This window comes from Mytilus californianus, unplaced genomic scaffold (genome assembly GCF_021869535.1).
Source record: "Mytilus californianus isolate M0D057914Y unplaced genomic scaffold, xbMytCali1.0.p SCAF_3, whole genome shotgun sequence".
Taxonomy (NCBI): domain Eukaryota; kingdom Metazoa; phylum Mollusca; class Bivalvia; order Mytilida; family Mytilidae; genus Mytilus; species Mytilus californianus.
Genome location: NW_026262679.1, coordinates 108171672 through 108184920, shown reverse-complemented (window position 1 = coordinate 108184920; position 13249 = coordinate 108171672). Strand labels below are relative to the sequence as shown.

The following is a 13249-nucleotide window of genomic DNA, read 5'->3' as shown; positions in this document are numbered from 1 at the left end:
TTTCATTGTAAAAGTTCTCAAACCTGAACGGCGACTGAGTTAGGGGACCGCCCATTTTATTTCCTGGGATGGCTAATAATAGTGTGTATGTGCGGAATATAAATTTAAAACGGTTACTAGGTAAGCTGTCTTGTTTACGATTTTGTAAACCATTCTATCGTAACTATTTGAAAAAGGGGGGGGGGGCAGAATATTAATTTCGATCCTGTCTCGGACACGATTATTTATTTTCAGTTCTTCCCAGGCTAGCATATTCATTTACGAAATCATCCTTACCATCAACCCACCAAAAATTCAATTGGTCACCCATTAATATTTGTAAATGTACTTCACTTTTCATTTCATTCATATGACTTTGAAATCGATGAACGGTGATGCTGGCGATGCCCCTTACCTCCTGACCTATGGGTCACGTGATTCCGACTGTGCAAACTCATGTTTTTTTCTGTTTACCCCTTTACCAAGAATTTATATAGTAAATCCTTGCCTTTACTAATGATATCATTTTCAAACTGAATCCTTGATATTTAACAGTATTGAATGACTTTAAAAAAGATGATTTTTAGTTAGATTTATATGTTTTCCTAATATTTTATCTTTATTCAACATGAGAAAAATATTTTTTAGCTTATGTAACAAATAAAGTAGCATACCCACAAGACTTCCTAAATGTTCTTCTATGTACCAATCTAAAAGAGGCTGTAAGAATTTTGAACAAATATTTGGACAGTACTGTGATGCACTCTCAAAGGCTGCAATTGTCATTTCCTTTAGCTTGTCTTCCTCCTTGTGTCTATATTTTAGACACACTTTAAGGAGAGGTGAACACTCGTCGCCTAAACCAGCCGAGCAATGCTTCAATAAAAATGCAAATTATAATTTATGGTTGGCGTAGATAAAAGCCAAAATTTCTGAAAAAAAACATTGTGTTTTATATTACTTCATTTGAACGGTCATTAGATGTTTAAGGCGCATATTCTATACAGCAATAAAAAGAATTGTGCAAAGTTTACCTTACAGTGGATTGACGATCACCTTCATAATAGTGAGTGGTGATAATCATAGCGTTTCATTGTAAGTTTACTGTTTTTTAATACCATATGTTAGCTACATTTAACATCTTCAGGGGAATGGAAGAGATTCTGGATACTATATCTCATGAATTTAAAGATTTTTTTCGTTTGTTTCTTGTATGTTTACCAGTTTATTTGTAGTCTCATGTAAACAAAGTTAAATCAAATGACAAACTTTTTATTTACAAACATGTAGTACACAGAATGCAATGAAAAACGATCCGTTCAAACTATCATATACAATGTACAATTTTTCGACAAATAATGACAATGGATGATTGAATTTCATTTAGCAAATAGGATATAAATTGAAATAATCCAGATTTTTTTTTTATTTTCATATCATAAAGATAAAACTGAAATCAGTCGGGTTTTTTTACAAGGACTTGAATAACATTTAATACAAGATATAAAAGTAGGCAATCGATTTATGTCACACGATATTTTAAAAACGAAAAGTATGCTATACGGTAAATAAACATAGACGTTACCGACCCAATCTTGTTTAAAACGACAATAAAAAAAATGCATCAATTGGGTGCGTTCGAGGCACTTTTTTGTTTGGAATTACCTTCATCAGCACTGCTCAAACCAAAACATTTGATCCCAAGGATGCATATCCAGAAGATGTTTAAGGAAATAAAGACGCGATGAGGTATATATCCCAATGGGTCATAAAAAGAATAGCCAAATTCATCTACGGTCAACTTTGCCTCAGTAAGTTGGATCCTTAGTTTCTTAATAGTTTCTAAATTAACAGAGATTTTAAGACTGTTGTTTTATAATTCATGTCAGTATTGAAGCACTGACTACTGATCTGATAAAACTCTCGGGGACTAGCAGCCTACCAGCAGCGGTAGCTACTGTTATTAAATTTAGAATAAAATATTTACATCCCAAAAAGACAACACAAACGATGTGTATATTTAAGACAATTGTCTGCAGAATTTAATAAAAATAAAACAGGATGAAAACGCAAGAAAAATACCATTTGGGTGACAACCATAAACCCCCGCCTCCGCCTGACAAATTGAATATGTATTTATTTATCTCCCCTAATCATACCGGATAATATAATAATCGACGATGTTGAAAATTTTCTTTAACAAATATAGTGAAGTTCTCGGTTTTGATTTTGGTCTGCATTACCAATGTTTTGAAATGTACGGTAGAACGACTTTGCGTCATTACATATGCCAGTTTGAATATTCAACGTTCACAAAGTGCTGCTTTGTTCTTCAAACAAGCAAACTTCAATACAGTATTACAAAGTATCATTGTTTGCCACTATTTTAAACAGAAAAGACACTCTCAAATTATATCATTTTAAACAATCAAACTTGAATTTTCGAAATACTAAGGATTTTCTACCTTAGGAATAGATTACCTTAGCTGTATTTGGCAAAACTTTTAGGAATTTTGGGTCATCAATGCTCTTCAACGTCGTACTTTATTTGGTCCTTTTAATTTTTGAGTCGAGCGTCACTGATGAGTCTTTTGTAGAGGAACTGAGCGTCTGGCTGACAAAATTTTAATCTTGGGATTTATGATGAGTTTATATACCCTACCCCCTTGAAAAAAAACAACAAACTAACAAAGATTTACCAACAAACTTTTCCTAGTAGATCCAAAGATTGTTTTATTGATTAACATTATGATTTGCACAAAAATAAAATTAAAGTAGTAACCTCTTTATAAAAACAAACCAATAATTTTATTTTCTCCTAGTATAGATGAAAGCTAATGTGGCAGTTAGGATTATTATGTCATTGTTATTTCCCTTGATTAAAACCATAAATTTCATATTTCTTTATTTAATAATTTACATGAAGCTTATTCAGTACATATTTGTTAAATTGAATAGATATTGATATTTTGAAATCATTGGTTAAAGATATTTATTTATATTCTAAAGTTTAGTATTTGCATCTGCCACTGTGAGATCAACAGTGGTGGAGAATACCTGGTACAACTTAAATTACAAGTCTAGGTCTGCTTTGCAGATCAAAAACAGTATATTTTGTTCAGCTGAATGGTGCTTTCAATCGGTGGCACAACGTCTGTGTTACCGTTATCAACAACGTTGGATTGTAGTAATAGAACCCTGAATTTGGTCAGCGTTTTAAGATACTAGCTCATAAGGCTTATCCTGATAATTTTTCAGATTTAGATGTGTATTATTTACATCATGTTTGGATATTGAGATGGCTAAATTTGTCACTTTTAAGCATCCTCATAGTTTAGATGAGGCTTTATCACTAGCTATTGAATATGAAGCTGTTCATTTTACTGGTGATCCAGAGACTATTGATGAGACAGAAAGTTCAGTTTGTTGTGATACTGTTCATAAGAATTTTGAAATTTTAATGAATATATTGAGGAAGCGACTGAGATCACATAGGAAACGTAAACATAAGAAATGTTTTAAATGTCATCAGTTTGGTCATGTCAGGTCTAAGTGTCCAAATATGTCTTTTAGAGTTCATGCTAGAGATGAAAAGTCTGCAGATAGTCAAGAAAAGTTCTCAGATATAGACGGGATGTTGAAGAACGATTATTGTAGTTCAGATTGTGTTACATTTGTTTAATGTTTGTTTTCATATTGTGTTGTATATATACAGTTTTAAATTAGGTTTATTTCAATATACTCAGAGATGTTACACTTCTCAGTTTTGGCTGTTTGATTTTCTTTTTCCAAGGGAGGGATGCCGTGCATCTCATCTTGTTATATTTTTCATTTTTATTACTAATTTAATGACTGTTCTTCTGTGAAGTTTGAAGTGTAGACTGTTAGCTAGTTTAAGTAGGAATTGGTTTGTTTTATGAGTTGTTGCTCGTTTGTCTGGATAGTAATCTCTAGCTAAATATTTAGTATTTAGAGAGTTTAAAGATGTCTGACTTCTTGACTTTTATTAGTTATGGCAGAAACCAATAGAGTGAAAGTTAAGCTTCAAGTTAGGAACACTTTTAGCTCATACAGATGGACCCGATCCATTATTTAGTAACTTTTATGCAAATTTGGGTATCGTCCATTTTATTTTGAGAACCTTGCTATAACAGTTGGGCATCATCCAACTTTATTTTGAGAACCTTGCATATATATACAATTTGGGCATCGTCCAACTTTATTTTGAGAACCTTGCATATAAATGGACCCGATCCATCTCCGGTGGTACACCATTTGTGCTACCGTTATCAATAACGCTTGAATGCAGTAATAGGACCCGGTGGTACACGTCAAATGTGCCACTGTGAGATCAACAGTGGTGGAGATTACCTGGTACAACTTAAATTACAAGTCTAGGTCTGCTGTGCAGATCAAAAACAGTATATTTTGTTCAGCTGAATGGTGCTTTCAATTGGTGGCACAACGTCTGTGTTACCGTTATCAACAACGTTGGAGTGCAGTGATAGAACCCGGTGGTACACGTCAGATGTGCCACTGTGAGATCAACATTGGTGGACATTGCCTGGTATAACTTGTCATGGTTTCAACATTAGATGTGCTGTTACAATATACGCCGTTCCACTGAATCTGAAGAACACTTACCAAGAAGACTTAAAGTCGCGTCCGTTTACAGATGAAATCTGATTCTGATGTGTGTTTGTGTATACATGTGTTATTCAGTGACATTTATTTAAAAGTGATATTTTACATGTGTCAGAAAGACATTTAATCTGATGAACATTGATGGACTTTTGTTAAATTTTATTGTCAAATGTTATTTCATATACATTTGTTTTCGTAAAGGAGTAGGAGGGTAGCAGATTGATGCTGTGGTCTCCCTTGAACAGTCTTGTTATATAACTTTAACTGATATATATTTCATTTAATATCTTCTTCATATGACATTTGCATTCAGCATGTTTATTGTTGCAGACACATCAATTTGATAGACATTTCAGTTTGCAGACTTTATTTATGAAATTTATCGTTTGTCTTAGGGGGAGGAATGTGGCAGTTAGGATTATTATGTCATTGTTATTTCCCTTGTTTAAAACTATAAATTTCATATTTCTTTATTTAATAATTTACATGAAGCTTATTCAGTACATATTTGTTAAATTGAATAGATATTGATATTTTGAAATCATTGGTTAAAGATATTTATTTATATTCTAAAGTTTAGTATTTGCATCGTCGCAAATCATTAATAACCTTCCTTGAAAAACTTATATATTTTATATAACTGGTTTGATATTGTAATGTTGAATGGTCTGAGGACTGACGTTCAGTCCAACCTAGGAAAGCCGTGCTTTCCAACCACCGTTTAAGGTTAGTGTATCTGCCATATGCCTTCTTAATACGGGTAAATATTGAAGTCATTAAATGCTCCATTTCTACTTTTGGTTTACATAATAAAAGTTGTAATTGTGGATTAAATTATATATTGTTTTCACTGTTTTTGGTTTTCTTTTACTTAGATATTTTATAGCGCTTTAACATTTTGCATCCATCGTCTCCGTATAAATCAGTTCACAAACTAGGACAAGCTGTGGTCCGCATCCCCGAATCTCCAGCAGAATTGCTCCTGCTACACTATGTGTACAATTTTTCTTTAAAATCTATATTTACTTGATTTTTTTCTGTCGGAAAATTAGGTGATTAGCTTCTATAATCTACTAGAAGATGCCTGCGAAATCGCGTTACGAGTATGTCGTTCTCTGTTTGTTTGTAATCGACGATCCAGTCGTTTTTTTTTGCTAATAATTAAATTCGTAGGTTTAAATAATTTCATCTTTTAGTCAACACATTGGGTAGGGGGGTTTACACATAAAAAGGGGGAGGGGTCCGGAGGTCGGGTGCCTGTGTTTACACATAAAAAGGGGGGGAGGGGTCCGGAAGTCGGGTGCCTGTGTTTACACATCAAAAGGGGGAGGATCACTTCGACACGTTCAACGCCCATTTCATTTTTGGACAGTTCTGCACCTGAGTAAAAAGGGTGGATGTCGTTTATTTTAGCAAAATGATGCACTTACAATAAAATACAGGATCCTTATAGGCCTAACTGTCCTATTTTCTATCCTTTCTTCTTACTCTCACTTGGATTTCGCGGGCAGTACGTCAACTGAGCATGCGAGAAAGCGTATAAGACACGGATCGATAATGGTCTCCGAATTTGGATATTTTCTCAAAAATTGGCGTTTTCTGTGGAAAAAAACATTGTTTCAAAGACAAATTTAGGAAGTACAAAATACTACATTTATACGTCATATCACAAATATTTCCGACTTTGTATGATTTCAGAGGAGTTGCGGCTCAATGAAATCGGTCTCTTCCTTTAGTAGTATAGATATTCAAATCTATATATCTTTATACATATCTGTATAGATTATCTATATTACTTTTAAAGAGAATTTTACACAACTCAGTAGATAAAGTAAAAAACTAGAGGTTCTCAAGAGCCTGTGTCGCTCACCTGATTCTACTTTGGTTTTGGAAATCATGTAAAAATAGATTAAAATCATAACAGATACCATAATAATGATTGAGGCCAAATTTGGTTTAATATTGGTCCGATAATTTATTCATTATATTCAGTGGTTCTCTAGAAGAAAACATTTGTATGTATTTCACATAGGGTCCTATGTTAAACTTATTCCAACTGCTGGCAGCCATCCTGGATGACAAATCAGCTAAAAAGTAACAACACTTGGTCAGCACCTCTAAAGAACCATTTATACCATGTTTGGTTTCAATCCATTGAGCGGTTTTCTAGAAGAAGACATTTGTATATATTTCATATAGGGTCCTTTGTTAAACTAAGTCCCCCGCTGGCAGCCATCTTGGTTGATAGATTTGCTACAAAGTAACAACACTTGGTCAGCACTTCATGAGAAACATTCATGCCATGTTTGGTTTTATTCCATTCAGTGGTTCTCTAAAAGAAGACTTTTGTATGTATTTCACATAGGGTCCTTTGTTAAACTAAGTTCCCCACTGGCAGCCATCTTGGATGATTGATTGGCTACAAAGTAACAACACTTGGTCAGCACCTCATAAAGAACATTCATGCTATGTTTGGTTTCATTCCATTCAGTGGTTCTCTAAAAGAAAACATTTGTATGTATTTCCCATAGGGTCCTATGTTAAACTAAGTCCCCGCTGGCGGCCATCTTGGATGATTGATCGCCTACTAAGTTACAACACTTGGTAAGCACCTCATAAGGAACATTCATGCCATGTTTTATTTCATTCCATTTAGTGGTTCTCTAAAAGAAGACATTTGTATGTATTTCCCATAGGCTCCTATGTTAAACAAGCCCCCTCTGGCGGCCATCTTGGATGATGGATCGGCTTCACAGTAACAACACTTGGTCAGCACCTCATAAGGAACATTCATGTCATGTTTGGTTTACTTCCATTCAGTGGTTCTCTAAAAGAAGACATTTGTATGTATTGTCCATAGGGTCCTATGTTAAACGAAGTCCCCCGCTGGCGGCCATCTTGGATGATAGATCGGCTTCCAAGTAACAACACTTGGTTAGCACCTCAAAAGGAACATTCATGCCATGTTTGGTTTCATTCCATTCAGTGGTTCTCTAAAAGAAGACATTTGTATGTATTGTCTATAGGGTCCTATGTTAAACTAAGTCCCCCGCTGGCGGCCATCTTGGATGATGGATCGGCTACAAAGTAACAACACTTGGTCAGCACCTCATAAGGAACATTCATGTCATGTTTGGTTTCATTCCATTCAGTGGTTCTCTAGAAGAAGTTCAAAATGTAAAAAGTTAATGACGACGATGGACGACGACGGACGACGGACGACGGACGACGGACGCCAAGTGATGAGAAAAGCTCGCTTGGCCCTTTGGGCCAGGTGAGCTAAAAAAGGAAGGATCATGGTAAACAAGCCTTAATTTGTCAATGTATTGTGAACAATATTTGTCTAACATAAATTTTTGACATGGGTAATGTTACACTTACAATGTATGACTGAACTTTGATGTTCTTAAGGATGTACTTAGGTCAGGTTGAGGAATTTTTATCAGATGTCCGAACTCCTTGGTTTTTTTCCTACGATACAGGGTAAAATATTTTGCCCCATAACACCCATTTTTCTTTTCATATAAGACTTCAATAGCTCATAAAAGGCCATTTATCAAAATTTAAGCAGATTCTAGATTTCTTTTCTTTCGATGTGAGACCCAAATAAAACCAATGCAAACATAATGGTGAAAGACCGAGTCAGCCTTTTCCAGCCATTTTTTAAAAACTTAAATATCTCGAAAAGGAGCTTCATAATCTATCAATATTTTTAGCTTATTTTGTTCCTTAACTAATGATCTTCTTACTTAAAGTATCAATTTTAAATTCTAGATTTATTTAATTGCACCTAAGTACATTCTTAAGAAAGGTAAACATGTTGTTTATTAATATTTAACCAGTATCAAATATTTCCACGGGCAATTATTAAGTAATGAAAATAAAAATTACCTCTGTTATATTTATGACATTATCTTACACAACATTTTGATCCTATTTCGGACTGTTGCCATTTTGGGTAATTTATAATTTTACGTTGACCAAGAAAGTCACTTTGCCATAACATCAATTAAATGAGCGGCTATATAAGTTAAACATTCTGCCTGAGACGTTAGGCTTGAATACAAAATGTGTAGGTGTCGGTCGATCCCGGCCTGGCAACAATGCGATATAATATCCTAGTCATTGCTAACAGCGAGTTTACCCATGCACTATGTCATACTAACCATGCCAGCTCTCAAAGAAGTCGTTTTTCTGATGAGAGTCTGTCAAGAATAAATTGAACAGCCAACATCTCAGACAAACAAACAATGGAACAACTCAGATATAAACATTTTTTTTTGACACAATATATAGTTGATCATGCTTCTAGATACAATAAATGTATTGATAGTTTAATTCCGAGATAGTCTGTTATTCTGGGTCCAATCCCATTTTACACTCACACACAAGTCACCTGGTTACGTCAGATATCCTTGCAGTGTTAGGATCAACAAAACGTTGTCTCCATGAAATATCAACTTATAAACAATAACAACAATGTCACCTGAGCATAGGTTTTTACCAGGGTGAAGGGGTCAAAATAGAAAAGTGTTATCGAGCATTTCAGGTGTAAATTTGTTAAAATCAATTAATTGCTCTAGTCGCCTGCTTGGTAGACTCATAACGTGATACAACTTTTTCAACCTCCACGTTGTTACAGTAACTATCTCTGAATTCCCCTACTGCAATAACAAGGTATAAAAAACCTTTGAAAGCTGACTATACGGTATGGGTTTTGCTCATTGTTGAAGGTCGTACGGGACATGCAACTTTTTTACATCCACGTCATTTGGACTTAGTTGGATAGTTGTGTCATTGATAATCATACCATATGTCCTTATTTTATATAGATACTGTGACGACGAGTCGTAAATCGATATTTTTAGGTTTTCCCATATGTCAAAGACTGTTATTTTTGACGTTGATATTATACTAGAGTTCAGTTCAATTGCTATTTTGCTATACACTTATATTTAGTGTATAACAGACATATTGCAGACATGTATAATTGTTTCTTTTTGAAGGTTAGAAATACCCGAAAGTTACCTTTTGAATAAAGTATGACATATATCCAGTAAGTAGTTGGCCATGAAGAGTATAACTTCCGTCTAAGGGGGACAAGAGATTACAGTCATCATCCATACAGAAGAGAAACACTTTAATCATGGACTGGCTGTATTCTGTTGGTATATCCTCCTTTGACCTACAGATTTAAAGATATAAGTGACAAGATCATGCTTTCTACTGTTGAATAGTAAAATTACTGAATTTCAGTTGAATCTATTCGTTTGACGTGTATGAGCTTTTAATTTTGCCATTTGATTAGGGACTTTCCGTTTTGAATTTTCCTCGGAGTTCGGTATTTCTGTAATTTTACTTTTTTCTGAGGTCTGTCGTGTTTTGCTAAATAGTTTAAGCACTTTTAAAACTTTGTTTAAAGTAGAAATCAATTTTACATTAAAAGAAAAGGTATAATAAGGCCACGTTAATTAAGCCATTTTCTTATATTTTACCTATTTTTCAAACTAGGTATACACGATAAGATCGCCTGTATGTATTATAATTTATTTATGAGTTTTCTAGTATTTTATGACAGCATATTAACATTTTCGTCATTGAAAATACCCAGGTTGAATTTTCTTCAAAAAATGGTAAATAACTATTTTATGTTGAAAGCTATACGTGTTAGAAGTTATTACATTGAAATATAAAAACAGAAACACCACTTAATTTCAAAATGCATGACACTCTTTGCTTCCATGTACAAATTTAAGTTCATTTTCAAAATCGGAGATGTTAAATTACGTGTGTATGGTATCTAGAATGTAACAATGTTTCCGTTACATTTTGAAATAGCCTAGTCGATTGATATAATTATCTCACTCAAACATTTTTTTGACCCGATAAAAAACAACTACGCATGCATTGATCACCAAAAAAACGCACATACAAATGAAAAAATAGAGATGTCTCTTTTAAGCAACTATGTCTTTATAAAGTTTTCATCTATACCGATGAATTCTAAGAAACCAAACATTATACTGTAGAAGCTTCATTATCTCTTCACCCCAGTCAAGCCATTCTCAATTTTACATATGAAAACATTTTTATTACCTATTTTGGTTCCGTTACTTTCGGCACCCCTAACGCATATAAGGAACGGTAGTTAGTGTATATTTTATCGTGTTTAATTCGTCAAGTAATTTCTTTTAGCACCGTTACCATTAGTGCAACTAGAAAAGTGTAAACTAACAAAGGGAAATAAATCGGTTGATTTTTTCATTAAGAACATAAATTGTTATTCAGTAGTTTGGGAAATACAATGCATGTATATTTTACTTTCTTTAATCTTGCATTGCAATAGTTTTTGTGATAACTATTTTTAATGTCGATGTAAACTCAAGATATGATATTCTTTGTTCCATTACGGATATAAGAATTATCAGACTCAGTAAGTTGTTATTCACTCAGTGAACGACATTATTACAGATTCACCGATATATATTCAAACTTATGCTTACCTTAATGCATACCATATTGCTCTAAAAATTGTAATGGCATTACTAGTAAATCTAAACTCATGCCAAGGATAACCTGGATCAAGTATAAGTTCTTCGAGTTTCTTCATCAGTTCAGGGCAAACCTCAGAACATTTCTGTAAATATGTAATAAAAATTGAACGAATCCTTACTTCAGTACAATTGTAAGTGTGTAATCATGTATAAACAAAGAAACAATTAAAGGGTACCATGAATGCTTTGATTTCGTTTAATATTCTGGATCGTTAAGAAATTGTGTATGCATTAGGAACTGCATATCTACGTCAAATTTTTAAAGAACATTTTAAGATGCCAAATTTAATTTTATGCAAATTTCGATAAAGTATTTCTTGTCAGTATTGCACCAAATCAAGTATCGGTAAACCGGAGTTTGTTTGTCTAAAAAACGAAATTTTTACTAACATTATTACAAAGTCATAAAGACAATAATCAAATTGATCCATTACAACAATCACCCCATATCAATAACCCAATCCATAAATAAAATGATGTTAAAAAATTAATGCATAGATATTAGATGATTTACGTTAACTTACCTCAAAATCAATTTCACCACTGTATTCCCCTATCATTTTATAGGAGAGTAGCGATCTCAGTTTCATTTTGTTAATTGTCATTCGTCCAACTTCAGTCATAATCATGTGATCAATTTTAAGAACTCTAAAAATGAGAAGCTCTTAATAATAAAACATATCTAACAACTAATTTCACTGAGCGATATTAAACACTTAGGAATTTAATGCTTCTTTGTTTAATCGTATTGGAGATAAAAGCGTTGACCGAAGAACATTTTGTATGAAGCACAGAAGCACTTCATACTAAAAATGTGTGCACGATTAACGCTTTTACAACACTATAAAAATACAAAAAGAAGCATTCAATTCTTATAATTGCATTTTTTTACAACCACGAAACGACGTGTTATATCAATTTTTTTCTTTTGTTTTCGTATGCATTGTTGTGACGTTGTCACGAGAAGCACGCACTCATAGAAATCATAATTCCAAAAACTAATAACAAAGAATACAATTTTCATTCCTTTTTTTTTTTAGCTCACCTGGTCCAAAGTTTTTATTTCTCAGTTGGTTTGACATCCGCCGTATTTGAAATAACGTTCAAAATTGCAACTTATTTACCATTTCTCCCAAAAGCTATGATAATCTTTAGTTCATCCATTGTCATGAATTGGATGTTATATACTATTTTGTCAGTACCATTCCGTTGACAGAGTTACATTTTATATGAATGATGTGCAATTTCCACAACTCATTCAATTTCGAATTATATGATTGTGTCTTTCCCAAAATTAGAAACTTCGTAGTTTCTTACATATGTGATTTGGTAGTATTCATGGTGTTAATATTTATTTTTAATCATCTTCTAAACGTGACGTTTAGTTTTTTCAGTCAAATAATATTCGAAGTGGGTTGAATATGTGGATTTTACACGCAAATCAACTTACTGTAGCATTTTTATTAGATTGTATACAGCTGATCCACATTGTTCAACAATGCTTCTGTCGTCCCATTCATCTCCCTCTGTTGGCAAGTTCAGCTTATCGACTATATCTATCATTTCTATAGCTTCATGAATATTTTGCTAAAAACATCAAAATATGATCAAATTATAATTACAATTAACTTCAAATTTTTGTTATCGTACATTTTTCTTTGTTTTACAGCATGTACATTTCCGACGCTAAAAAACGTTCCAAACGCTTGAATTTAGCAATTTGTACAAATTTACATTTTCAAAACACTGCGTAAATTTGAATTTGAAAACAAAAGATATGGGTTTGATTCATATAATAAAAACTACTACGAAACAAACAATATATACAAGGATTTGTACTGTAAAGGTTATTTTTCATTTTGACTCTTACCGGAAGATCTTCAACTATGATTTAATAAAGAGCAAGATCAAAACGTTCATGCGCTACGTTTTATTTTGGTTTTTTTCTATACCCCATTCATGTGTGAGCAATCAATACATTGTATATAAAACAATTACAAGTACAATTATTTTGTATTTGTGACAGATATCTTCATCTTTTACAAAGGCATTAACATACTAGTAATTAAATC

At 33.2% G+C, this 13249-nt stretch overlaps 1 protein-coding gene across 1 annotated transcript in view; it reads right to left on the bottom strand.

The window, feature by feature from the left end:
* The window catches only part of LOC127733711 (uncharacterized), a 42255-nt gene that overhangs the window by 8871 nt on the left and 20135 nt on the right, over positions 1 to 13249 (bottom strand). Inside the window, exons 10-14 of the mRNA XM_052243025.1 lie at positions 12628 to 12764; positions 11702 to 11825; positions 11127 to 11260; positions 9652 to 9808; positions 654 to 855 (exon numbers count right to left, since the gene is read on the bottom strand). Of these exons, the coding sequence (XP_052098985.1) occupies positions 654 to 855; positions 9652 to 9808; positions 11127 to 11260; positions 11702 to 11825; positions 12628 to 12764 (754 nt within the window). The remainder of the gene's footprint in view (positions 1 to 653; positions 856 to 9651; positions 9809 to 11126; positions 11261 to 11701; positions 11826 to 12627; positions 12765 to 13249) is intronic.